Genomic DNA, 27,775 nt, shown 5'->3' on the forward strand with positions numbered 1-27,775 from the left:
TTAAATAAAAAAGACTGCCAAATCCTCCACTAATGTTGTGTAACCCGTTTCTAGAGCCTTCTTTCTCTCCTTCACATGAAATTAAATATATTCTCAAAGTGAAATAGAAAGCTACTCTCTGCTGCACAAACCTAAAAATAGTTCTCCTGTCCATGCAGACAAATGGATGCCTGAACAGCAAGTAACACCGGTATCAGACTACCGCGGCAAGCCTAGTGAGATTACTTTAATGATGCTGACCCCACAAGGCTTTGAAATGCCTTCTTGATGAATGTGCAGGCATGAGTACAGTGTGGGCTTTTTTCTAACATATTAAGAAATATACATAAAAAAAAACTATATTTACATAAAAGACTAACTGGTCCTATATCAGCAGCCCTATTCTGGTGCCTTAGCCAGGGTAATGTTTTATTTGTGCTGTGCTGTGCAGATGCCTCGTGGTAACCTGGAAACCATCCATCATCGAGCGCTGGTATTGGCTCAGCTCAGGAGGTGGCTTGACAGGTGAGCTGGAAACTAAGGTCACTACAGTAGTGTCGTCATTCATCTGTATGACATTGTCAAAAACATTACTTATCAAGTGTCACTTTTGACAAACCTCAAACACATTTGCACTGTTGTCTTTTTCAGTTTGAGGTTCATAGAAGTCTTTGAGTGTATGAGGAAATTAAGGATCAATCTAAACCTCATCTACGACCACAACCCCAAGGTCAGTATCCTTACTATTTAACGGAACACTCCAACATGTTGGGAAATACACTTATTTGCCACCATCCCCAGAGTCAGATGAGGAGAAGATTGATATAAATGTCATCTCTGTGTGTCAGTTTTGGAGTTGTTGGAAGTTGTATTTCTGTACTTTTGACATAGCTGGGCTAGTTGCTCCCCATGGCTTCCAGGTCTTGTTCTAAGCTAGGCTAGCATGCACCTGGACCTCTTTATGGGGCTACTGGATACCCAGAGATGAAACTGATATCAATCTCCTTGTCTGACTCAGGGGAATATGGCAAATAAGTGCATTTCCCAAAGTGTTCCTTTAATAGAATATACTAATAAAAAAAGCAAAAAATGCCTGACTTCGTTAGCACAGTTCATCTGGATTATAGTCAGGGTTTCCCCCAGCTAACAGTTGTTAGGCCCGGTCCTCCAAGCCTCTTTGGAAACCTGCTGTTTGTTCACGTTTTAAATGATGACTGAGCTTTCCAACCGAGCTCTTACACTGAATTGCACAGTAACTGCAGTTAAAAAAACATGTATTTCCCTGATGCTTATGCCCAGCGGAGGGTCAATTTAGGCCCGGCAGGCCGCCAAGCTTGCAATGCACTGGGGGAGGTTGAGATGGTCGACCAGAAGGACTGCTCATGTGCGCTGAATTCCACAGTGGATCTAGTTAGCAGTTGTTTATCTCTCTATGACAATGTACACAATTTACAGCAAAGCTATGAGATGTGCAGCTATTTTTCCAACTGTGGCGTAGCTCCATTGGAGATCCATTCTGATTCCAATTGTACAGCACAGAGAGATTCTGGTTGTGCTTTCAGGAGATGGCTGATGTTGTCTGAACACCGATGACAACTGTTTAGCTTTACTATTTTTACCTTGTTCCTTGTCTCTTGCTGCAGGTGTTTTTGGAGAACTTGGAGCCATTTCTCACACAGCTGAACTCCATCACCCACATCAACCTTTTCCTCACTGAGCTCAAGTAAGAGCATGAGAGCTCCTCATTAGGGGTGGGCGATATGGCCAAAATATCATATCACGATATTTCTACACGTGTTCACGATAATATGTATATGTAATATGTATAATTATGTATATAATAATACTTTTCAATCCTTTTTTTTTCTACTTTTTCTCCTCCCTTTTTCTGTATTTTTCTCCCATCCCAATTTTTTTTCATTATGCCAATTCCCCCCTCCCCTTCCTGCTCATTGCACGCATTTCCCCCCTACTTGCCGGTCTAGGGAGCCCTGAAGTCTATCACATGCTTCCTCCGACACATGTGGAGACAGCCAGCCGCTTCTTTTCACCTGACAGCGAGGACTCTCACTGGGGAAGTGTAACGCGTGGGAGGATCACACTACCCTCCCCAGTTCCCTCTCTCGCTGTGCAGGCGCCCTGACCGACCTGTAGGAGTCGCTGTTTACAACGACCAGGACCCACCCCACCGGCTTTCCACCCGCTGACACTGCCAATTGTGTCAGTATGGACGACCGACCAAGCCGGAGGTACCGCTGGCAGTTGGATTCGATCCCACTGTCTCTGCGGTGGTAGGCAGACGCTTAGTCCGCTGCGCTACCCGGCCGCCTACTTTTCAATCCTTTTCAATTAGCTCTTCTGTGGCTATTAATCGGATTGGATATCATTTCAAAAGATATTTATTATTTTCTTCAATAATCTAAATGAATTAAAGCCATATACCTTTGTTTTCATAAGGCTAACTAGCATAATTCTGTTTAAACCACATCTTTATGTATTTATTATTATTATTATTATTATTATTATTATCATCATAAAGATCATGTCTTGTAGTAGTTGCCATTTCAAGAAATCCTTTTTCAATGCAGGGTAATTCAAATGTATTGGCCTACAGTTGATACAACTAGGTCTATTCCAATGAGAAATTGATCCATGCCAGGATTTCTTGAAGAGTTGACATAACATTTTAGCTGCAACTTGTACAACTATTCCAGTGAGCTTTTGTAAGAATATCACCGTCTCCATTGATCTCCGTATGAAGGCACATCATAACGAAACTATCACTCTGTGACGATCGTCATATCACCCATCCCTACCTCATGTATACTAATTTAAAGACATGGACCCAATTACCTCTGTGTCAATCACCCCCCACGGTCCCCCACATCCTATTCATCTGTTGCAATACAAGTGGATTTTAAGTATGAAAATAAAACAGAAAAGTGAATCAGTATAGTTTTAACAAGCAATCAACACATTCCTTCTGGCTGTACAGGGAGGAAGACACCACCACGACTATGTACCCTCGTCCTGAAACTACACCTGCCCAGTCTGCCCCAGGGACCGCAGGAAAGAAGGTGGATACGGTGTGCGATGCTTTACGGGGCACCATGGAAGCTATGGACCCAAACAAGTATGTTGTTTTGCAGTGCATCATTAGGTTAGATTTGATTAGATTCAAATGTATTGCCATTATACAACACAAGTACAGTACAACGAAAATAAGTTTGGCATCCAACCAGATTGAAAATGTAACAGTAAAGTGCAATAGTAACATACAATGTACAGGTGATTAAACTGGGTATAAAATATATAAATGAGTACTACCGAGTGTAGTGCTAATCAGATGTATGTACAGAGTTGTAATATTAATGTACTGATACAGGTATAAAGACGGTATGGTAGTAGTTGTACTGGCCAGCAGCGTAACTAGTAGGAGTAGGTAAGGGATATGTACAGATATAGATATAGTATCTACAGACATGTAAAATGATTATGTGCAGGTATGTACAGACAGGTGTGGATAGATATACGGTAAGAATAAATGTATATATATATATATACAGCATTATTGTACATGCTATTGTACAGAGTTATATGGGTTATATGCAGGTGTATAATCCTGGGCCCTCATGCATCAATGTGGACGTAGAACTTGACCTACTTCCACACGTAAGCACGGAATGTAGAACTAGCGTACGCACAGGGAAGTCGGCATTCATCACACGTGCGTACGCAGGCTCTATGGTCCTCCGTGTTGATGAATACCACTTTGTTCTACCGTCAATGCTCGTGCATGATTATCCATATATGGTCATGAAAATGAGGAAACACCCCCCATGGGATGTGAAATAATGGACGGACCCGAGCGGAACCCTGAGAAACTCCACGGAGAATTCACTGCTGTCGAACCAAGAAGACACTATCGCGTATTATGGGATAAATAAAAGGCGGACTCGTAAACGGTGATGTCAGATATCAACGGCTCCCTAAGACCATTGCTGCAATTCTGCCTGGACAGCTCAAAATACTAAAAGACCGTTCGTTGACCACTGTTTGTTTGGCGTTGGTTGTGTGTCATTATAACCGTGCTGGAATATGAATGCCTTTATTAGTTGTGTTCGATTGGCTATATGATTTTTAGATGCATCTATTTTGTTGTTGGCTAATAAAGACCGTGCTGGAATATGACTGCCTTTTCCCGTGTTGTTTGATTAATACCCCAGGGATTAAAGTTCTCCTCAATTTTATTCCAAATCGCGATGGATCTCCCGTCAATTTTCTACCTGCTGCATATGATTTCTAGAGGCATACTACAATCTATTTTGATGTCAGTATTGGGTAGCCTATATAAACAATATAATACGAGAGCATATACAAGAACAATGAATCTCACTGCATGTATGATAGCCTGCCTTTCAATACATGAACTTGAATCCCATCATATACATAGTCTGTCCACTATAGTGTCATTGCAATGCGTTTTCTATTCTTTCTTATACAGTAAAAAGGGGGAAGAACACTATATTCATATGACTTGTATTCTGCTTACAGCTTCGAAGTTCCACTTGTTTCGTTTAACGTAAAGCCTTTTAAATATAATCAAAACGTTCCCGTGTTTCTGCGGTCTGCGCAGAATAATAACGAGTTGAGCTTTATGATTTATGATGAATTGAAAATGGGGGACCCTGATGTAAACAAGACGAAAGTTGGTCTGCATCCCCAATTAACAATTGTATGTACTGAGCTGTACTGTACTGTACCCATTCTGCAATCTGTTAATAAACCTTTCAATCAATCAATCAATCAAGCTACGCGGAGCGCAGTCAGTCAGTAGCCTACACCCCGTATATTCCGATAACGCTATATAAACCATGCTGCATTCATTCTGAGAGAAAGATCTATTATTCCAAATGCTATTTATAGGGTTTTGACCATAATTACACTACTGTTGCTATTCTACAATGAACTATAATGAACTACGGTTCGTACAGAACATGCCGGTGTTATTATGCACAGAAGCTCATTTCCTTGTTGTAATAATATATTCTACCACTGGGCGCCAGGTACGCCAGGTCTGACCTGTGCGTAGATGTAAGCACGAAGTCAAGTTCAAGTTGAAGTTGATGAATCCCACTCTTTGCTTAGAAATGATCGTACGCACAGGGTAAGCACAGATCTGTGCGTAGAACACGTTGATGCATGAGGGCCCTGGACCCCAGGAAGAGTAGTCTCACTTTGGTGTAGCCTAATGGGGATCCACAATAAAACAACAAAACAACTTAATCATATGTAGATAATCACGTATATAATCCTGATTATGTACATGTGATAATTGCATTACATTTATGCTTTTATTACCGTAGGTTACAAGTTTACCAACTTGGACATTAACATGTGAAGCTCTGATGGAATGGTTTGCGTTCTCAAGGGACTCACTAAAAACGTAGTCTCATGCGGGCATCATGCACCTACGGGTGGTTAAGGTGGGGGGCGTATACATGAGATACCAGGGATTTTAGGGAGTCCTGTGTTCTCAAGGCATGTCGCCCACAGGTACTGCCTCCCTATACTGACGTCACATGTGAGGAAGACCGTTCCTGAGTTGGAGATTGCTCTGCAGAAGGTCCATGAGCTTAGAGGTGAAATAAGTTTGCATGACGATCTGTAGATGTTATGGTTATATCTCAGTTGTGCGATAACCAAAGTTTGTTGTTTCAGGCACTTGGTTGACATTCGTAGATATAAAGAGTTTTAGTGTTATTCATTATGTGTTTGAAATGTGTTTTGGCCTCCATGATGTGTCTGTTTATCTAAGAAGAAGAAAAGTATTGTCCCCACAAGGGAACTCTTATATCGTCACTTGTTGGCCACGCTTCAAGGCCAGAACTAATCATAATTTATCTAAAAAGTTGTTTATAAACCTAACCCCAACTTTAACCCCAGTGGAGACTTCACATCCCACCCTAACCTAAAATAGAGTTGGGGGGGGGAAAGATTTTTGTGATCGTACTAGTGATTTTCGAGGATATAGTGATTTTCTACTGTGCAGCTTGGCCGTTTAGGGACCACCCAATAGAGGCCTTGCACGGAATGTTTTTGTAGTTTTCTTTCTTCCAAAATATCTATCCGTAACCATTGGTAACTGTAAAACATCGGAAAAGGTCATTACTCTTATTATATTATTATGTATATTCTTAATATGTATCGTTTTGAAAGTTATTTATTTTGTGTCACACTTGCACCAGGGACCTTAGACCAGGGGTCAGCAACCTTTTTGACATGGAGTGCCTGTTTGAAATATAGTTGTAACTAGTGTGCCTCAACAATATTCCATGCATCGTAATATTTTTTTCATAATCCGGTCTTTTTAATGATAATTTTTACATTATTACATCATTATTGTTATTGTTATTATTAACAATATTATTATGATGGTTGCATCAACCCTAAATCTGAGTTGGGGGGGGGGGGGGGGGGGGGGGGTGCAATGCAGACAAACAGCTGCATACAGTGCGACCATTTCACTCACATTTGCCCATAAATTTTTGGACACATCACACACCATTGGTGTGTGTACTGTACGTGTGCTGTCATAGCTCCACCTACAGGCCTAATGGAGAACACCAGGATGTGAATGGAGGGTGAATGTGAGGTATATCGTGTAAATAAGTTTTGATTGATCGCAAGACTACACTGTAAAAAAAAATAAAAAATTACCAGAACTTAAAAATATTGAGTTCAGTTACTGTGCATTAAGGTTTTCAGTTTTCAATCCATAATAAGTTAACAGAAAAATAAGTACACAACCACATTATTTCAACCTAATAAAACTATGTTTATTGTCATTGTTTTAAGAACACAAGTTGACTTGGTAATACTCACATTTTGAGTAAAAAAATGGCTTTTAACATGTGCAATGTTCAATGAAATAGAAAAATAAATAATACAATTTGTTGATTAATCCCACTGGTCACAATGGTGACCGTAATAATGTTTTTGTTATAAGGCTCTGCAAATGTTACTGAATGATGTAGCAATGTATTTCCAGCTAAATTGAAATAATAAACAAATAAAGGGTCTCAATTAAATATGTGGTAGTAAAAAGAACCTGTGGGAGGATTTCAACAAGATAAATGCGACAACAGTGCAAAATATTTCACTATAATATATATATATATATTTTTTAAACTTTGACCAGTCAGCTGGTTCTTTTTAGCGTTTATCGCTTTTTCTGGTCAAGCATGACCGATAGGAAACAGGTTGAATAGGATATAGATCGGGGGAAAGACACTCTGAGAAAATACGGCGAGTCCGGGAGTCGAACTCGTGTACCCCAGATCCGTGACGCGCACGGTTGTCCCCGACGCCGAAATAGCGCCGAGATACGCGGTGAGCTACTGGAGCTCCCCTCACTATAATATTTCAAAGCTGCCCCCTGTGCCTATGCAAATGTGCCTATGCAGGCACGCGTGCCTAGGGTTGCCTACCCCTGCCTTAGACCATCTTACTGGAGGGAAGGACTGGTACTCGGAGTGGAGAATAGTTAGATGGATCAGAAACCAGTGTCTGGGCATGTCTCTCATAGCTGCTTTGGATAGATGAATGTCGCTGTACAGACACATTAAAAGAAAATCATGCTGTGTAGCCATATCGTGGTCTTGACATGATCTTTGTGTGTTTCCAGTCAATCCCCCGAACGCAGCCAATGCTGTGAGGGCAGAGGAGGCCTTAAAGTACCTGCTGTTCCTGGTCAACGTCAACGAGCTGTACGATCACTCACTGGGCACCTACGACTTTGACCTGGTCCTCATGGTCGCAGAGAAGTCCCAGAAGGTAACGGTAGCATGCAGCAGAGATTGGGGGCAGGGGGTGATGTCATAAGGCTACGGCAGTGATTTAAATTTTTTTTTTACCAGCTTACTGTGCTTAACACATTAACTGCCACAGAGTTTGATCATCTTATACCATTCTCTGCCAGCACTGTAAGTCTATGGAGATGTTCACCTTCTTTGCAGGGCTATAACTTTTTAAATTGTATTGCTAAATTGACATTACTATGGCCCATTCAACATCGATTATCTATCGTTCAGGATGTAGGAACGTTTAACTTTTTCATTCATACGAAAATACCGTCTAGAATATAAATATGTTTTTATCGTTTTCTGCAGTAATTCCTAGAACGTGAGATATAGGCATAAATGCATATATACATTATCAAATGCGGTTTGTTGCCGATCCACGCTATATTAAAAATGTCAACTGTACATGGTCCTAAACGTTATGACTGATCATGCGCGGGTGAACAGAGGGGGGGGGGGGGGGGGGGGGTCGTTTATAATTCCGTGATCGTCGTTGAATGCTTTATGTGGTATGGGTGATATATAGATCAGAGCAGTTTGCATGGATAATAATAAACACTCACGCTGAAAGTCACGGCAGCCTCCTCTTACCGTTGGGCGATGAGACTGGAGCAAAAAGATCCCAGTTATTTGATGGGGATCGAGTCGATCCATTTCCGGTTTGTATAATACTAATGCACGCCCAAATCATGTTGATTATTGAGTTATGGCAGCGATCCATATCCACGGTGTGTGGCTAGAGTCCCGCGACGATATGCGAGTGGCCGGACGTACATGGCCGCCTAGTTATAGTTGAACGTGGGGGTGCAGATTTTTTTTTAAATGTAATGAACCTGTACGTGCAATTTCCTGCAATATAGAGCCTTCAATCTTGACCAATAAAGCTGCTCTTTTCACTATAAAACTCAGTTTATATTGCAGTATGATAGCCAATTACTATAATAATAATATATTAATATATATACTGTATACTGTATATTGATTTTTCACTCATTTCTTTTTATTAAATCAATCTCCTTTCAAATAGGCCAAGTTTTTAATAAGAAAGAGAAAAAAGATATATTTCCATTACCTGTAACTCTTGTGTCTCTCCTTCTCTGCCTCATCCCTGAGTCTGCAGTGCACAGTCATGACAGCGATATCCAGAAAAAAAAAGTAAAACAAATAAAATGGAGGCCCCTCGTCACTAGAGGCCCACGGCCGCGGCCGTCGTTAATCCGGCCCTGCTCGTCTGCCATATAGATAGCGAACGTTACCAAAACGTTGTTATTATTATTATTATATTAGAGGATTTACGGTATGACCAGATGGCATTTCGGGACGTGAAACACTTTTATTGTATTGCGTGGTAGAAGTTAGACATGTCTAACAATCTTTGAACAACTTACTGGAAAATCCTGCCTGCCACACACACTCGGTGGCCTTTGATTACACTCAGCCTACCTGCAGCGGCGTGCGCCACTGTCTGCTGGGAGGGACTGGATCAAACCATATAGGTGGGGCAGGGGGGGGGGTCGCAATCGTTGGAAACTTAAAAACTTGCTATTAAGTGTCATTGCGTATTATTAATTTGATTGAAATTACGTAGTTATGGTTAGATTTATATATTGGGGGGAGATATATCATATTTTTCATATGATCAAAAAGTGGTGGAGCAAGAGCATACCCTTGCTCCCCCAAGTTCAATAGTGGGAGAGCAAATGCTCCGAGTGCTCTATTACGTAGGCGTCTATGCGGACGTATTTAGGAGCCATTTCCGGTTTGGCAACTCGCCGATCACCAGGGGGCAGTATTGAAGCGTTGCAGAGTTGTGCCGAGTCCCACTGCATCAGACAAGGCTCCGTGAGTGAAATATGAAATATGATCACAATAACGTCATACGCCGTGGATTGGCAGAATTTGCATGAACTTGAAACACGTCGTACAATGTGATTGGCGGGGAACGTGTTAAAGGATCAATAGGCTGCCACTGATTTTTGGCAATATTTGAAATTTCTTATCGTATCTCGACAGTAATCGGTAGTACTCCAAAAAATAACACGTTTGACACCAAAATATAAATAAATCCATCGTTTCCGGTAAGGGGCAGGAGCTAGAACAACAACATCCAATCAAATGAACCACCAAGTCAAATGATTGGAATGAGCGAGCTGTCTATCAAACCCTCTAGTGACACGCACACTTGTTATGTGCATAACAGTTTTGCGAGTACATAAAGGCCTGCTGCTAACACATAACTGCCTGCTAGCTACCTAGCAGAGGTGTGGCTTTACAGTGATTGTGAACACAAGTTAATGTGAGAGGTGTATTAACCCATGAAGTCTGTTTTAACCGTCGCACGTCGCAACACATTTACAGCAGTCTGTCGGCGTCACGCTGTGTTATTGTCTCTCAACCAACACATCGGTTGAAAGCTAAAATGGCCGCCGTTTGATTGACACACTGCTTGACCTATTACATGCTTCCAATCTCAGGTTATAAGACCAAACAGCCAACAAGTGTCAGTTTAGAAAAAGTTACCACCTCCGGTTTCGCCTCTCAATGACCAGACAAATCACCACTAACGCTGAAAATGATTGACCGTTAGCGTTGTGTAGCCAATGAAATTCTGAACATCTTACTTGAGTTGGTTTTCTGAGATCGAGAAGCGGTAAAAGCGGTACCGTACGCAAGAGAATGAACGTACGCCTCTCTCTCCGGAGCACAAGTTGCACAGATCTGTTGTGTGAGAAGGGGGTGAGGAGGGGTGGGGTGGTGTATGTGACAAGAGATTAGCGGGGGAGGGGACTGAGGTAGTGTTGACTCACTCCTTTTTGGAAAAACGCCTAAACATACCATTACATAAAGATGTGTAAAACACAATTTGTTGTGATATTGTTATGGACTTTGGACATGACCCCAGCAGTGTTTTCAGCTAATAACTATAGAGTAGATATATCTGCAGTCATCACCTGCATTCAAACGTCTAACTATATGACAATAGCACTCAGAGTGATTCCTTTCAAAAGATGCCAGACTTGTGCATCTGCTACAAATGGTTTACTTTTAGTATGCAATCGACAGGTGTTTTATGCAAAATGTGCAGGACTGTTAAGAGGTTAAAAGATACTGTACATTGTGCTCACATCTAATTTCATTTACCCAAATATCAAAGGACCCCAAGGAGTACCTGCCCTTCCTGAACATGCTGAAGACCCTGGAGCCTAACTACCAGCGCTACACCATCGACAAACACCTGAAGAGATACAAGAAGGCCTTACACCACCTCAGCAAGTGTGGTGAGCTTCCACACACCAGCCATGTCCATTTCAATGGAGCTGCATGATTTCCTATGCCTATTAATTTAATTATTTAGCAAATGAACATGGTATCTTACCGTAACAGACTTGATTAAGAAAAAGACGATTATTTGAATGTCGATGGCAATTTAAATGTGACTTTTTGCATATCCTTCCTAGTTAAACATACAGTCCTCCATGCATTTCTTCAGAGAGTCGTCCATGCATTTCTTCATAGAGTCGCCAGAGTGTAGGGTCGCCCACAGTCTAGTCTAGGCCATCCTGCCCCCACATTTAAATTACTCTTGTCACTTGTGACAGAATGAAAGCAAGTAGACTTTTCTTGCTTCCCAAGCACAGTTTTTGGAATTTGAGATTTTAGTTTTTAACATTAAGAGAACTAACTTGTCTTCTATCTATTGTATTATCTACTACAGCCTGACATCCACATTAATTATTGTACCTGCCGTCTGTGTTTTCCAGGTGAGGAACACTTCACTGAAGCTCTGAACCTGGTGAAGGACCAGAAGTTGTACAGTGAAGCGCTGCGACTCTACCCCGCAGACAGCCCTCAGTACAAGGTACGTTGATGGCTGTTGTCCCGAAATCAGAGCAAATGTTTGGGGTTGAGGCATACGGACTTGAAATAGCACTTCATTTCCACACATTCCTATTAATTAATTAAACAAATCGATTCAAAAGCAACAGTAGTTGTTGCTATATACCACAGTGGTCCTATATCTGCCTGAATGAATATCCTCTGACCTTTGACCCGTGTGACCCCTTCTCCAGGCCCTGAGCTGTGGCTACGCCGAACACCTGGTTGAGCAACAGCAGGCCGAGCAGGCGGGCCTGTTGCTATGGCGATGCGGTGAGCCGGCCCACGCCCTGCAGGCCTTTGTGAGCAGCACCAGCTGGAGGAATGCCCTCTGTGTGGCACAGCAGATACCCCTACCACCTGACCAGCTGGCCCTACTGGCCAGGGACCTGGCAGGTACCGGAGACGCACCCAACGTCTGTCTGTCTGTCTGTCTGATGCAACTTTATTAAGATGGGTAATGTGTTGGGTTTGTACGGTCCTTTGTGTACAGCCTGTAACCTCTTCTGTTGTAGAAAAGCTGATGGAGCTGCGAAGGTACTCTGAAGCTGCTTTACTGTTGGACCAATATGCCAAGGTAGTGTATGGTTTAATGTATCACTCCATTTGAAGTGTTTTTCTCGTGAAAGTTATTGACAGTCTAATGTAAATTTTTTGTTAGTGTAAAATAATTTGCGATCTACCTTAACACTTTGAGTGCCAGCCACGAGAAATCTCGTTAGTTCATGCCATGCGTTGAGTGCCAAGCGACGAGAAATCTTGTTTTTAATCGTTATTTTTTTATTATCGATTTCCATAATTTTTCATCAATCTAGCCTCACGTTACCACTGGGACTCTGTCTGAGTTTGAACAGGGAAAATACCGCCCCCTATCATCTGCCGGATGGTAATGCACCCTTTGGATTGGATTGAATGAAAACACATCGGAAAAGAAAGTCCGGAATCCACATTTTACTTGTCAGGCATGTAATCCGAGCCGATTGCAGTCTTCGCTGATCAGGAAATAAGAGAATCGATTTTTCAGCCCGCTTCTCTAGCGTGCATAAGTACTAAGGCTGTCAAAGTTAAGGCGATATTAACGCGTTATCGCCCGATTCTATTAACACTTTGAGCGCCACTCACGGCTAATCTAGGGTTTACGATCGTGACGTTGAAAGCCACGTTGCGGCTTTTCTCGGATTTCTTTTTATTCGCGATCTGAAATCATATTGCATCACGCGAGCCTACCGTTGGAGATCCAGGGGCCGCCGGCGATCAGATGTGAAAAAGCGCCCCCTATCGTCTCCCAGATGGTAAATCACCCTTTTGGAATGGACTCAATGAAAATGGATGGGGAAAAAAATATTCCAGTCCACATTTTACTTCTCACCCATGCAGCCGGAGTTACCAGAGTTCATTCTGGAGCCTCTGAGCCGCGGCGATCATGGGTTATACTGTACACACGTTGGATCAATATACTTATCGATTTTTTTAGAATGGTGATCAGGAATTGGAATATACCATTTGGATACCATCTGATGTCAGGTAAGGAATCTATGTTATCAGTGTTAGGATAATCAGACTCGTTTTCATGGAGATAAGCGTTTCCACTATATGTGATATGGCTGTTTCACTGTAAAAGCTGTGAGGAAATAATAGCAGCGATTATCAGCGCACGGCACGAGCGTGCGTGCGCACACATATACTATCGACCATCTAGCGTTTATTTGAAAACGATTCATAAATAGACAGACAAATGATAACGTTCTGGAATATTCCAGTAAAAGGCGATTATCATGGAATGTGTTGTTTTTTCTTCGAAACAGAGTGGTTTTCAAAATGCTATAAAAAGGAAATGAAGCGATAAAAACACAATCTGCTTTGCCAATGTTGACTGGAAAATATATATATATATATATAAAATATATATATATCCGTTTCGACAATGTTGACTGCAAACAAGTCATTGATAAGCGACGGGCGTATTAGACACATAATTTAAGATATAGTTTATGCGTTCGCAAATGTGATCGCTCCCCATTGACTACAGCGCTGGCACTCGAGCGCTATTTTTGGCTCCCCCTGCTGGCATGGAAAGTGTTAACGCGAACGTATACATGAAGAAATTAACTTTTTTTTACATGTTGGACGAGAGATAGTGACTGTCAAATGAGCCATAGTATTGTCTCCATAGCTATAATATAGATATAGCTCTGCAAACATCGTGACACACTGTGAAAATTACCATATTTTTAAGCGTGGCCACAGGCAGCGCAGATGGGGATTAAGCGCTGCGCTGAAAGTGTTAAGAACAAATTTGCACCGAAGCCAGTTGCGAAAGGAAAAGCCCCAACCACAGATGCATTGGGGAGGGGTTTACCATGTGGTCATATGGTTGATGTTGAAGGAACATGTGTTTTTTTGTGTGTTTACAACAGGACTGTGAGGAGGCCATCTTGGCACTAATCACAGGCGCTGTCTGGGAAGAGGCACTAAGACTGGTGAGTTGTCTGCCATCTCATTCAGGCATGTTCTATTACCCCTAGAAAGAGCTATAATCCCTTTCAATGAATATGTAGCTCACTTTAAAAACGACCGCACATGTTGAAGGCTTAATGCTAAACGTGAATAGCTTTTTGTGTATATAAAATATTCTACCATTTCTCTACCTGACAATACATTACAGGCATTTTTCATTGTCTGTTCTAGGTGTATATGCACAACAGACAAGACATCATTGAGACAAACCTGAAGCCAGCTCTCTTGGAAGGTAAGGCCAGGCCAGAGAGAGCTCTGATGAATTAGTGTTCAACATCATTAACACATTGAGTGCCATGGACGCGTTTTGTCGATAGTTCATGCCGACCTTTGAGTGCCCCCGACGCTATATAGCGGTTGTTTGTAGTTTTCTTTTTTATTGGTGATTTGAATTCATATTTCATCAATCGAGCCTCGGGTTAGTGCTGCAGAGTATCTCTGAGCTCAATTGGGAAGATACCGCCCCCTATCGTCTCCCTGTGGTACTGCACCCCATTACTTTACACTGCTGAAGGGGGGGTGGCCAGTTTGCTCATTTAACTTTTCCCTCAAGCCAACTGAAGGATCGATTGTGCTCGCCGGCCCGGAAAACGCATGGATTATGTATTTACAGGACCCAACACTGTAATCAATAAGCGTGATCGATATTTGGAATGGCGATCAGGAATTGGAATAATCTTTTTGGATAACATCTGATCTGAAAAAAAATAAAAATACAATCAGGTAAGGAATTTATTTTACCAGTCTTAGGATAATCAGAGTTGTTTTCACAGAGATATAAGCGTTTGCCCTATGCGTGTGGCTGTGATCGCTGATGAGGAAATGAGGGAACCGATTTTTCAGCCCGCCTCTATAGCGTGCATAAGTACACACATATACTATCGATAATCTAGCGTTTATTTGAAAACGATTCATAAATAGGCCGAAAAATTACAACGTTTGTGTATGCTAGAATATTCCAGTAAATGCCTTTTATCACAGAATCTATATATTTTCCTGAAAAACTAGGGCTTTTCAAAATGCTATAAAACGAAAATGAACAGATTAAAAAAAAAACATCGACAATGTTGACTGCAAACAAGTCATTGATAAGCGACAGGCAGATTAGACACATAGCCATAATTTAAGACAGAGATTATGCGTTCACAACGCTATCATTGAAGTGGGTCCTGGCATTTAACCATGTTTCCCATGTTAATGGCCGGGCACTGAAAGTGTTAAACAACCTCATTTAAATGTAATTGTAATTGGGGCTCCTTGTAAAAATGTATATTTGGAATGTGGGCATGAATGGCAGTCGAATCATTACTTCCACCACTACATTAACAGGCATAAACCCTGACTTTACCTTCACCTATCCATACAAGTATGCCATCTACTGTATAATGGGATTAAAAACATGTCATGGACCATGAATCCTGTATTTTTGCGGACTACTCTTATTCCATGTTGTGTTTAGCCTGCAGTGGCCAGATGTCTTTTCTGGAAGCCCAGAGAGCGATGTTCATCCGCCATAAGACTCGCCTGGCTGTCGTACGAGAGCTGAAGGAGAAGAGCAGACTGGAGCTGCTTGGTAAAAAAAGATCTAGTCCATGTTCTCGTTCTTTATTGTACTGCTGGGTCAGGAACCTTCTTTATTCTATCCTCCCTAATCCTCTCGTAACATGTTTTCCCTCAACCAACCACCTCCCATCTGAATCCTCCTCATGCCATGTCATTTCATTATCTTAACCCCCCCCCCCCTGAAGCACACCATTCTCTCTCATGTTCTCTCTGTCATACTGTATGTACAACCCTCCAATTCCCTGCTGTTCTATCCTCCTCCTTCTCTCCCCTGTCAGATGATGACGGACCAGACTACCCAGACGCTGAGCTTTATTCTGAGGCCAGCAGCGTGATGACAGGCAGCCGCTCAGGATCCAAATACTCCCACAGCAACTCTCGCATCTCCTCGTGAGTCTTAAACACCACACAAACACACACACAGCATCAGCTGTTTTGCCGAGAAGTGAGCTGATGCAACCTTCTCCCTGCGGCCTCAGGAGGTCGTCCAAGAACCGGCGGAAGGCGGAACGCAAGAAACTGAGCTTGAAGGAAGGGAGCCCCCTAGAGGACGTGGCCCTGCTGCACGCCCTGGCAGAGATCATCCACACAGTGGACAAGATGAGAGGTAGGACTAATATAAAGGCGCTGATCAGATATACTTGAAAACTGACACGTTTATAGTACATTTTGGGTGTCTGTAAGCGTATGTGATCCACACATGCACACTAGGATCACACTCCAGGCCGCCACACATTCCAGCAGCGCGCATATATAGGCTCACAATCAGCGCACATGCGCAGGCGGCGTGCATATCCATGGGGGTATCCGCACGGTCACAAAATCTGAGAGGCACACGGACACCCGTGCAGACGTCCGCGAAATTTACATCACTCATACCCACGCACACCTGCGGATGCAGAAACTATAATTTGGCCTTTACCTTACCATACCTCACTTACTGCAAACAAACTTCCATGCAGATACACAACACACTCAAACCTACAACAACTTGACTGGATATGCTTTTATTTTTCAAAGGTAATAAATCTGTAACCTTTGACTCATAATTGTTTGTTTTATTGAAATCTGTACAGCAGTAGTTTGTTTATGCTTCAGAAGTATATTTCGATTTTAGACTGGATGCCTTGTTTGTTTTTTCATTATGTTTGTCTAGTTTTTGTTTGTTTGTTTTTTGGTCAGGCCTCTGGGCTCTAATAGTTAAGTGAAGTAGGAAGTTACAGTTTACCATTCTGTGCTTGGAGGCCTGTATTGTGGGGTTGCTTGTAGGTTGGGAACCACAGCATTTCAGTTGGACATTTCATGCAAGTTTATGGTTAAGGTGACAATATCAATCAAACCTTCATTTAAACACAAATAAAAACCCATTGAGACTGAGGTCTCTTTTTCAAGGGCAATCTGGTCAAGAAGGCAAGCACGATAATGCATATACAATACATATACATAACAAAGCACAATACACAGTAGACTACCATACAACCGAAATTTTAAATAGAAAAATTTTATTCCACTAGCAAGCCGGCGCCTCACTGCGGTGGTCGTGTTTTCTGTGTTGTTTTGTTTTGTGCTTACAGGCCTGCAGAAATGTGTTTCTGCAACTCTATTGTTGCCTCCTATTGAGGTGAGGCCTATGTGATTGACATGCAGGGGCGCGAGAAGTCCGCGGGGAGTGGGGGTGCTGAGATATCGATCGTTTTTGATAATTTTTTTTTTTTTTATATATAATTTTTTTTTTATATAAAATATATATATTATATAATTATACTTGTAGTTGTATTGTCTGCGAGACATCGCCACCACGCAACACGTCAAAATGCTCGCTATCTGCAAACAGCTCCACTGTCTGTCAGTCATAACCAACACTCTCGTTCACTAGGATACTATGATGAATTGAAAATGGGGGACGGTCCCTGATGTAAACAAGACGAAAGTCTCTCTCTGGTCTGCATTCCCTTAACAATTGTATGTATTGAGCTGTACTGTACTGTACCCATTCTGCAATCTGTTAATAAACTTTTCAATCAAACTTTTCAATCAAAACAGCTGCCCAACTCCGCGCTCTGAGCGTTCTGATGCACACATCACAGCCCAGCTTACCCCATCTGGCTGTTGCGCCCTCTGTGTCACTGTCGCAACAACAATAGCTGCAGGAGCGATAATAATAATAACACACATTACCTATTCCGAAGACGGTAAAACACAGAAGGTGGTCTTGCGTTCAGGAGTGGTGGAAATAAACTCCTTCATGACAACATGAATGTCCAGTGAGTCCAGAATATCCGGATGCATATGCTGCAGCAAGTCCAGGTTATTATTATTAAAGAAATCAGATGAGACATTTCTTTTCTGAGACACAAGTAAACACACTCTCCACTTCAGACAGTCCTCCCTCTCTGCAATTCGTTCCCGCATACAACATCGCCGACAGATATATTCCTTTACTGCGAATTGTCCCAAAACAAAAACTATTCCAGGCCGCTATTTATTTGACCAACGGATTTCCAGTTCCGCGTTGACGCTTCCAGGCCGCGTCTATTCGAATCCCAACCGGTTCATGAGTGGCTACACGCTGTTTTAATAACACTGCATTATCGAGACAGCGCCCCTATGGATCTGGCAATGAATTCCAAGAATATGGTAAATCTGCAGTGCCGTTCCGCTCTATGACATTGAGTAGCGTCGGTATTCCAATGGAATAAAGGCCAAAACCACCTTGCAGTTGCAGTTACCCTCCCCGCCAGCAGGGGGTGCTGGAGCACCCGTCGCACCCCCACTTCTCGCGTCCTTGTTGACATGCCGTTATGTCCCTCGCTCCACAGAGGAGCTGCACGGCCTGCTGAAGGCCCTGGTGCTGTTCCTGTTCAATGTGAAGGCAGTGCGGCTGCAGCAGACCTATGAGGAGGTTCTCCAGCTGGTGGAGGCAGCCATTCCTGAGGTGTGGCAGGAGGGCCTTCAGCAGAACCAGGCGCCGGTGAGAAACCCTGCTTCTTTGTTTCCCCCTCCATAGAAATGTGGGTTATATTCACGTACAGAGTTTCATCTGTAGATGGAAAACAAGCCATTTGGAACCCATTGTAAATTGAATATTCAGAACACTTGGCTGCTCAGACCTCCTCACCACGCCCCAGATAAAGCTGCTCAGACCTCCTCACCACGCCCCAGACAAAGCTGCTCAGACCTCCTCACCACGCCCCAGACAAAGCTGCTCAGACCTCCTCACCACGCCCCAGACAAAGTTTTAATTTATCCGCTTTTTAATGTTTTATTATGATGTATACTTTTAAAAGTATACCATGCTAAATCACCTTGAGACTACATTGTATTTTAAGTGTGCTCTATAAAATGTTTATATTATATAGGTCTGTTTTACACAAGTGTTTAACTAGCATTAGATAGGAACTTGCATATATCCACTGTGAGTGGTTCTAGCTTTGAGAGAGTCCCTGACTATAAATATCTTGGCGTCTGGCTCGATGAGAAATGGACATTTAAATACCACGTAGACAACCTTGCCAGCAAGCTGCGACAGAAAATTGGCTTGTTGTGCAGAAACAGAACTAGCTTTCCGTTCATTAGTAGGAAAAGGATCTTTGAAGCAGTTCTTATCTTTGGACTGTCAGATTTATTTATTTATGTAACTCGTCGTCATTGGAAATGAGGGTAACCTCAATGATTTTAACGATTATGTTAAGAAAAAATTAAATAAGTATGATGATGAACATAACCAACATAAACAAACCCATAAACAAACAAATACTATAAAAAAAATGTATAATAATAAAATAAATAAATAAATAAAATCAATCAACTAGAAAATGACAACACCATTCTTATTTGGTGGTGGGGCTATATTTGGATCACGGATTGGGCCTTTAATTCAGCTTGTCCTAGAAATGCACACAAGTCAAGGTTGATCACTTCACTGTAAATGGGGGATTGTTTTTGTAGTATTCTCATGTGTTTTGCCATACAATATGGCGCAATGCCACATTTAATGATAATCACCTGTTTGTGACCAAGATGTCTGCGATGGAATACTATGAATTAAGTATGGCTGCCACATAGAGATTGAGAGAGAGAGTGTGCACTTCTGAATAAGGAGTGTCCATTCCCTGAGGCCCGCGCCACGTGAGTCAGACGATCTTCTACAACATGTGTAGCTGCGATTGACTGTTCTCCTGTGTATACCGTCACGCAGAGGCTCTGATTTATTCTGTAATGAGATTACTGATCCCCATCACTCTTTCCACTAAGTGGCAGTAATGAGGAAAATGCAGTGTTCCAACCACCACTGAATCTGAAATGAGGAAGACTCATTGTTCTGTTCCCATTTGCTACGTGTTTAAGGGGCAGTGGTGTTTCACAAGTCACCCTCAATGCACACTTGCTGTCGGAGGTTGTCCTTTCCAATCTGACAAATACAATTTTGAGAATGAATATTCTGTCCTAAGTTTAAGTTTAGGTTCCCTAAATTGGCCCTCAGTCACATTGATAACCCTTGACTGGTGATGAAGTACTTACCGGTCCATGGATTCTTCAATAACATTGAATGGTGATCTACTTTGTGAAGTAAAAATGTAAAATAGGAAAGTAACAACAACTTTGCTGACAGACAAAGTTGACCACTAAGTTAGATCCATCGGTAAATATAGCAATTAGCGTGGCCTATAGATGGCACTTCAAACGTATTTCAGTGGAAAGAATGTACATACAATTCGGTTTAATCTACAATTCAGTTCGGAAAGTTTGTAACGTTAATGCAATCTGATATTCAGAATAAGAAAAGGAGTGTACAAAAAGAATAGTTGGCGACGAAAATGTAAAAGTTACCACTTGAAGCTGTATTTCTTCTCTGTAGGTCACCGGTCCAAACTCTACCGCTAACAGCATCATGGCTTCATTTCAACAGCAGAGGCCAGTAGCATCCCAACAAGGTCAGTGTGTGTACTGTTATACAGCTGGGAGGTAGACAGAATATTAAGGTATCATGGATTCATACAAAGGTATGGATTTTTACTATACAGTCAGTGATATAAATTACAATAAACTAATTCTTTTTAAGTTTAAATTAATCTGGGGCAGCTGGGTGGCGCAGCGGACATTGCGCTCGTCACCAACGCAAGAGACACTGGTCTGTCAGCGTTGCCTCCGGCTTGGGCCGGCCGTCATACTGACTCAATTGGCAGAGTCAGCGGGAGGGGAGTCGATGGGTGGTAGTCTGGTTGTTGTAAACAGCGACTCCTACAGGTCGGTCAGGGCGTCTGCACAGCAAAGACAGGAAATGGCGGGGGCAGTGTGAGCCTCCCACACGTTACACCTCGCCAATGAGAGTCCGCGCTGGCAGGTGAAAAGAAGTGACTGGCTGCCTCCACATGTATCGGAGGGGACATGTGATGGGCTTCTATCCTCCCTACGACCGGCCAGTGGGGGGCACATGCGAGCAACAATCAGGACAGGGGAGGGAGAATTGGCATGAGAGGAAATTGGGATGGGAGAAAGTCACAGAAAGAGGAGGAGAAAAAGTGGGTAAAAAAAAAAGTTTTAATTAATCTAAAAGAAATTCCTAGGATGGAAATTGTATTAAAATAAAAGATAAATGATAAAGCACCATGACAATATATATATATAAAGACATTACATAGGTGTAAATATGTTTATATGTCACCCAGCCCTAGGTAGAATCTTTATGTAAAGAACAATGTTTTATGATATACAGTTGCTGTAACTTGCATACATAACACACGTTATCTTTATTTTGTAGATTCAGAGAACGTCACACCACCAAAGATGAGAAACGGCGTCAAGTGGAAGCTTACTATTCTCAAGTAGTTTTTTTGGTCACTATTTCTTCTTATCTTAACTGTAAAATAAAATGCTGAGTATGTATTAATAAAGGTAAATTAAGGATTTTTTTTGCCTTCATTTATTTGTGACAGGAAGACTATAGTGGAAATAGACTGTTGTACATTCTGAAGTGAATAATAGATGCAGAGCATTCATCATGCCTTCCATGCTCTTTTGATTGAACACAAAGTGTCATGCATGTGAGCCACCACTAGGGGCACAGCAGCTTATGAATGGATGACTGAAGGAGTGAGCGACATGCCGAGTTAGTGACATCGTGTCGGTCTATGAGGTGCTATACATCCACTTATTTAAATTTTTTTTACTTTAGACTTGCTGAAGAGGCGGCACCCTGTAAGTGCATATGATTGTGCTGCTACAGTGTTTAAGACAAGGTTTTGTGATTTTAAAGTAGGGATGCACAGATATGAAAATTTGCTACCGATACCGATTGTTCAACTAACACAATCGGCCGATACCGATATTTCAACTAACACAATCGGCAGATACCGATATTTGTGGCCAATTTTTTTTTTTTTTATGAAACTACTGTATATTTGTATGTCTCTAAATGTTTTGATGAATTGAAAATGGAGGACCCTTATGTAAAAAATCCGAAAGTCTTTTTCTGGTCTTCATCCGCCAGTCCACTGAGCTGTACTGTATTGTACCCATTCTGCAATCTGTTAATAAAGTTTTCAATCAATCAATCAGACAAATGTATAGAAAAGCTTTTATTATAACCATATAACAATTTTTTTTATTGTTTATGAAAATGTTTTAGCCCTATGCTTGACTATTATTTTAGGCATGGCAACCTATTCGTTTTATAAGAGCACTATCTCAACCAAAGCCATTCTCGAAGTCAACTTCCTGTCTGTTTTACTTTCTGTCTAAGTGCATGTCTATGGCTTGGGGGAAACATGCACTTTAGAATCACCAGAAAGGCTTTCGAAATAGTGAAATGCCATGTTGGCCTCAATATTTCCCAAACAAATTATATGAAAAGGTTATGAAATGAACAAGAATGTGATCAAATATGTAATAAAAACGGAGCTCAACGCATACATTTGATCGTAGAAATCCGTTTGTTTCCCCAATACCAAGATGGAGGCGTTCTCGTGACGTCAGAGTGTCTTCGAGAATGCAGCAGAACAATTTTGATTGACAGTCGATTCTGCCAATTACGTCACACCGCTTGCACCCGCCCCTGCTGTTCTTACCACCAATCGGCAAGCGCTTTACTTCCGGGGAGTCCGCCATTGATCTGCAGCGAGAGATCAACAACAAACCTACCGGCGCTAATAACGTTAGCTCCCCACGGCCACGAGTAGATTACCAGCGCTCCGCAGGATGACCAAACGAGGCATAATGATTTTACTGCAACGAATGTTATAATAAAAGCTTTTCTATACATTTGTCTGATTGAAAACTTTATTAACAGATTGCAGAATGGGTACAACTCAGTACGGGCTCTCTGAGCAAAGGAAGGAAGTGAGAGATATGAATGTGTAATGCTTGCTATGGTCCGGTAAATACGCTGAACGTGTAACTATATAACGTTAATGCCACAAAACGAATGCCTTTGTTAATCATGCGTAGTAACTTTGATGCAGTAGCGTGTGTGTGTGGGGGCGGCGTTGTGCAGGTCGCTTGACTGAAACTTTTCAAAGTTTGAATGTGTGGACCAGATTGACACGACACAAATTGATGGCTATTTATCGGCTACTGCCATCGGCACATTTGAGCTTATCGGCCGATGGCAGTCAACAAGGCACTTATCGGCCGATATATCGGTGCACCCCTATTTTAAAAGGGGTGGGAATCACCAGAGAGCACCCAATATGATATACATACTTGGGCCACAATGCAATAATATTGGGATTTTTAGATGTGTATAGTGATTCAATACTGCAATATATTACTACTGGTATCTATCACTGTTTCTTTCATATGAATTCAGTAAAAAGCTGAAATATTATTTAAATACATTCAAAATCAACTACTGTTGTACTTGAGTAAAACATTTATTTATAGATTAAAATCTAGGCCTCCCAGACTTTCAAGCAGTACATTAAATATGTTCTCTTTAATTTCCTATATAACTTTATGTTCTTTCATTGAAAGCCTTGAAAAAGTACCTGCCATGAAAAAAGTTGCATTCATTAGAGGCCAGAACTGGGAAGTTTTCAATCTCTCGAACGGCCACTAAACGCAGACCTCGAATGGGAAAGTCACATTAACATGGTGGCATTTGTATTATCAATTTGAAATAGTTGTCGATTTGGATATGATATACTTTTAGCTGTTAGCAATGCTGTAGTAGGGTGAATATATACACTAGAGGCCTTGCAAAAAAAAAAAAAAATGGCTGCCTGTAGCTATTGGTAACCACTTTTGAAAAAAAATGCCTACTTTCTGTGCAGTGGTAGAGTCGGTAAAATAAACAAGGGATTACGAAATTACAATATTTTTTATCTGAAAATAAATGAACAAAACAAAAGATATATAACGCAGTATTCATGAACTGCTATTCATGTCATGGGCGAGTTGGTCCAATGAAGAAGTCTCATGACAGCGCGCTGTTCTACCTACTATCACATCAAGTTATTCACTATCTGCAAGCTGACATCTGCTAGCTTCAACCTACTGTAACCACCCTGCAATGGGATGTGTTAACGGCTTGGCTTGGGCTCTTCTCTGCTTCATCTTCACCAAGATAAGTAACATTGTTGTCATTCTCTACATGTGCTTTTGGATGTTAAGTTGTGAACAAAGTAGCACTGATTCAGTTCCCCCTTGACAGGTGGACTGAATATAACCAGCATTTTGTTGCAGTTTTTCCAATGGACGCTGTAGCACTGTATCCCTACTTCACCCATGTGAACCAGATACATTTGGCTAATTGTAGTAGGCTGTTTTATTGTAGTATTATTGTCCACCGTTCCTGGGTTAGCAGCTTTTTATTCCCCTCTACCCCCCCCCCCTCAGTAGGATGTTTCCCCTCTCCTTTCCCCTTCCCATTAGTGTATTTTAGAAAGTTAAGTTGGATCAACCAGGTAGTATTTTTAGCCCCTTGTGCGTTTCCCTTATTCCCTGCTTTAGACAGCCCACTGAACATGTAGTCAACTGTTGCATGTTGTACAAGAAAGTACAGGTCATTGAGTGTGTCGGCCTACTTGCTAACATTAGTGTCACACATCTAGGAAATCGACCTGGATTAGGTTCAGACTGCTTACTGGTGGTCTGAACGCCTGGTGACGAGGAACCCATGTGGCCGTAGCAGCCAGTAGAATGGTTTGGGCGGCACCCTGGCCTGAGCAAGAGTAATGGAGGCATCACAATGGTGCACACAACAATAGGGAATTTCTACAGCAAAGAAAATGTCCACACAGGTAAAGATTTTGGGTGTACCATGTTGATACTTACTCACGCTCTTAACTCTTTGACTGCCATCAGCTTTCGCCAGTGTTATTGACCATTTTAGCGATGTTTGCAGAGCCATCGTGTGCTCTGTATTATAGCTATGGAGACAATAGTAATTAGTATGGTTCATTTTACAGGCATTGTTCATAGTCCATTACTGACTAATCAGTTAATTTCTACACAATGTAGTTTGTTACACGCTAAACATCGCCCCATTTCCAAAATAATCCAGTCTTTTTTCATAGATTGCGAGATATGATGCGTTTTATGCAATAAGCCCAAATCGTCCTGGTTGATCGCCTGAAGCCCCAAATCAAAGGTATATACCATGTACATATGTGCATTCACAAAATCATCAAGGGGGGGGGGGGGGGGGGGGGGGTGGCAGTCTTACCCCGAAAATGCGATCGTTACTAAAAGCTTGGTTTAGGTCCGGTAAGATACGACACTGTGATCGTTTCAGGTTCGGTAAAATAGATTAGAATATACCTTACCTTAGCCAGAAGGTACTCCAAAAAGAATAATTCCAATGATCCCATCGGCGATCGATCACTCGTTTATATGTAATTACTCGTATACGGGAAACTATAGGTTTTGAGGCGAGGAGGTCTCCTAGCGATTGCTCTGCAAGAGCTCCTCCCCATCAGAGCGAGTCAGGAAAGAAAGGGAGCAGGACAGAGACAGTTTAGTTCAGACAATCAGAGTTCAAAAGGTAGGCAATATTGCCACCTGGTGAGATTCGAGATTCTGGCGCTCAACGCATGGCGAGATAACCCGACTTATCTTGGGTTTGGTGGTCAATGAGTTAACAAGCGGGCAGAAAAGTGTCCATTTTAGTTTGTTTTTGTGGACTGCATAGTTTTTTTGCAAACCAAAATACTATACTTTATACTTAGCACATGAGCCTGGTCTCTTTTGAAAGAAGACATTCTGAAGTTTCTGATACAATAAAGGAAATTCACTTAGTGCTAATGAAAGAGTAACATAGGTCTGAACTTGAGTTGTAGAAAAACTTGTTACTCAAGTTTTTCTGTAGTAGTTAGTCCAGAAGTAGTATTTCCAAAATAATTGGTATGGCTGGAAATACACACTGGGTCCATAGCCTGAAGTCTTGTGTAGTACATGTCCACATTTCATAAAGATCCGTTCAGAAATTAGTGATTAGAAGCGGTTTTGGTAAACAGTGAAAGAGCTCAGAAAACGATTTTCTCATAGACTTCAATCCATTCGACGGAGAATTCTCTTCCCGTTTTGGCTCGTGACTTTTCACCTAGATCCCTGATTTGCTCATTCCCACGTGGGGTACCATTGGAAAGCCCTACTCATTGGTTACAACCCTGTCCAATAATTTGAGATTCCCAAATGGACGGAGATAGAGGCTCGAGAGTCGGGAGTGGTATTTGAAAAAAGAAAAAGTCTGCTGTGTACTTCGGCGCACACCTCACATATCGGCATGTAACTTGAGAACCGCTGAACGGCTATCGGCAGGCAACAAGTAGGGCTTTATTGTATTAAAAATATGCTAGAGGTTGCCAAATTGCCGGTGGGCAAATCGTCCACATGTGGGCCCCCAAGGGTTAAGAGTCACATGTTCAACACTCTGGTTACAGACAGTCACAGGGCTAAACATTCACTCAATCAAATGCCCATGATTTCACAATGTCATGCAACACAAAGCTCTGCCTAGCGACTGGTATTAAGAGGGGTGCACTGTACTCCTGCCACAACCACATGAGGTGTCCCTGCCACCCTAATGGACCACCGTCTGTCGAGCAAGCAGACAAAGGGAAACACACTAGGAACTAAAATATACTACCTGACAGAACACTTACCTAATCTAAAAAACTATCATGGGATGGGAAAATAGGAAAGGGACGAATGTGGGGAGACAACCTAGGGAGTGAGAAGGGGGAAAAAGACTGCCGCTGCCCCAAGGTATAGAGCCCAACCAACACTGGATTGTTGGTCCAACAAGATACACCAGGCAGAAGGCACACAGTTGTGATGCATTTGTGAAATGCATTCACATTCTCCGACGGCTCCATTCCACATCTGGTCAGTTCCATAGAGTCAAACACCTAGTGGAGAGGAAACTTCCATCAGTGACTTACTGTTTGTAACATCCAACCACACACAGCGAGTTAACAAAAGGCACTTAACTGGGGGAGATGGTGCATTGAAGAGCGCCCATATGAGTAAATCTCTGCCTGCTGTGAAGGAGAAGATTGATGGATGGAGTTGGAGGATGCAACTGAAGCCAACATTGTTGAAGGGAGTATGTGCATCGGAGACTTCCACCATAGAATTGTCCGCCATCTTTACTGTGGGCTTTCATTATAAAACCCAGGTGTGTCTCCATTTCCACCTCACGTACCAATGGGAAACTGAGAGGCACATGGGGACTGCTTGTCAGCCAATCCCCAGGCCCTCTCCTGACAAGGTCTGTAGCTGCGCCCAATCACCTATCAATTAGTCAATAATGTCCAAATGTTCTTCGCACAGCACAGACTTGCAACACATAATTCAAACGGTTCATAGTTGCGTCTCAATACACAGTAATCCAAGGCATATATTCAATGTTATTCCAACAGTTTTTTTTATTCTGGGGGTCGGAAAGGTATCAGAATCAGAAAGGTCTTTATTGCCAAGTATACTTTACACATACAAGGAATTTGCTTTGGACGTGGTGCAACACATGTAGCGGACAT

The 27,775-nt window shown here is 42.0% G+C and overlaps 1 protein-coding gene across 1 annotated transcript in view; it reads left to right on the plus strand.

Moving 5' to 3' along the window:
- Positions 1 to 21,692, plus strand: part of elp1 (elongator acetyltransferase complex subunit 1) — a 43,611-nt gene extending 21,919 nt beyond the window's left edge. The window contains exons 19-36 of the mRNA XM_084332417.1: positions 431 to 504; positions 631 to 709; positions 1,623 to 1,702; positions 2,975 to 3,112; positions 5,536 to 5,621; positions 7,667 to 7,815; positions 10,996 to 11,119; positions 11,603 to 11,700; positions 11,912 to 12,113; positions 12,233 to 12,294; positions 14,135 to 14,197; positions 14,406 to 14,466; positions 15,694 to 15,807; positions 16,076 to 16,187; positions 16,277 to 16,404; positions 18,617 to 18,768; positions 20,656 to 20,731; positions 21,559 to 21,692. Of these exons, the coding sequence (XP_084188543.1) occupies positions 431 to 504; positions 631 to 709; positions 1,623 to 1,702; positions 2,975 to 3,112; positions 5,536 to 5,621; positions 7,667 to 7,815; positions 10,996 to 11,119; positions 11,603 to 11,700; positions 11,912 to 12,113; positions 12,233 to 12,294; positions 14,135 to 14,197; positions 14,406 to 14,466; positions 15,694 to 15,807; positions 16,076 to 16,187; positions 16,277 to 16,404; positions 18,617 to 18,768; positions 20,656 to 20,731; positions 21,559 to 21,626 (1,866 nt within the window). The 3' untranslated portion in view covers positions 21,627 to 21,692. The remainder of the gene's footprint in view (positions 1 to 430; positions 505 to 630; positions 710 to 1,622; positions 1,703 to 2,974; positions 3,113 to 5,535; positions 5,622 to 7,666; positions 7,816 to 10,995; positions 11,120 to 11,602; positions 11,701 to 11,911; positions 12,114 to 12,232; positions 12,295 to 14,134; positions 14,198 to 14,405; positions 14,467 to 15,693; positions 15,808 to 16,075; positions 16,188 to 16,276; positions 16,405 to 18,616; positions 18,769 to 20,655; positions 20,732 to 21,558) is intronic.
- The last annotated feature ends 6,083 nt before the right edge of the window (positions 21,693 to 27,775 follow it).

This window comes from Notolepis coatsorum (genome assembly GCF_963971535.1).
Source record: "Notolepis coatsorum genome assembly, chromosome: 16".
NCBI lineage: Eukaryota > Metazoa > Chordata > Actinopteri > Aulopiformes > Paralepididae > Notolepis > Notolepis coatsorum.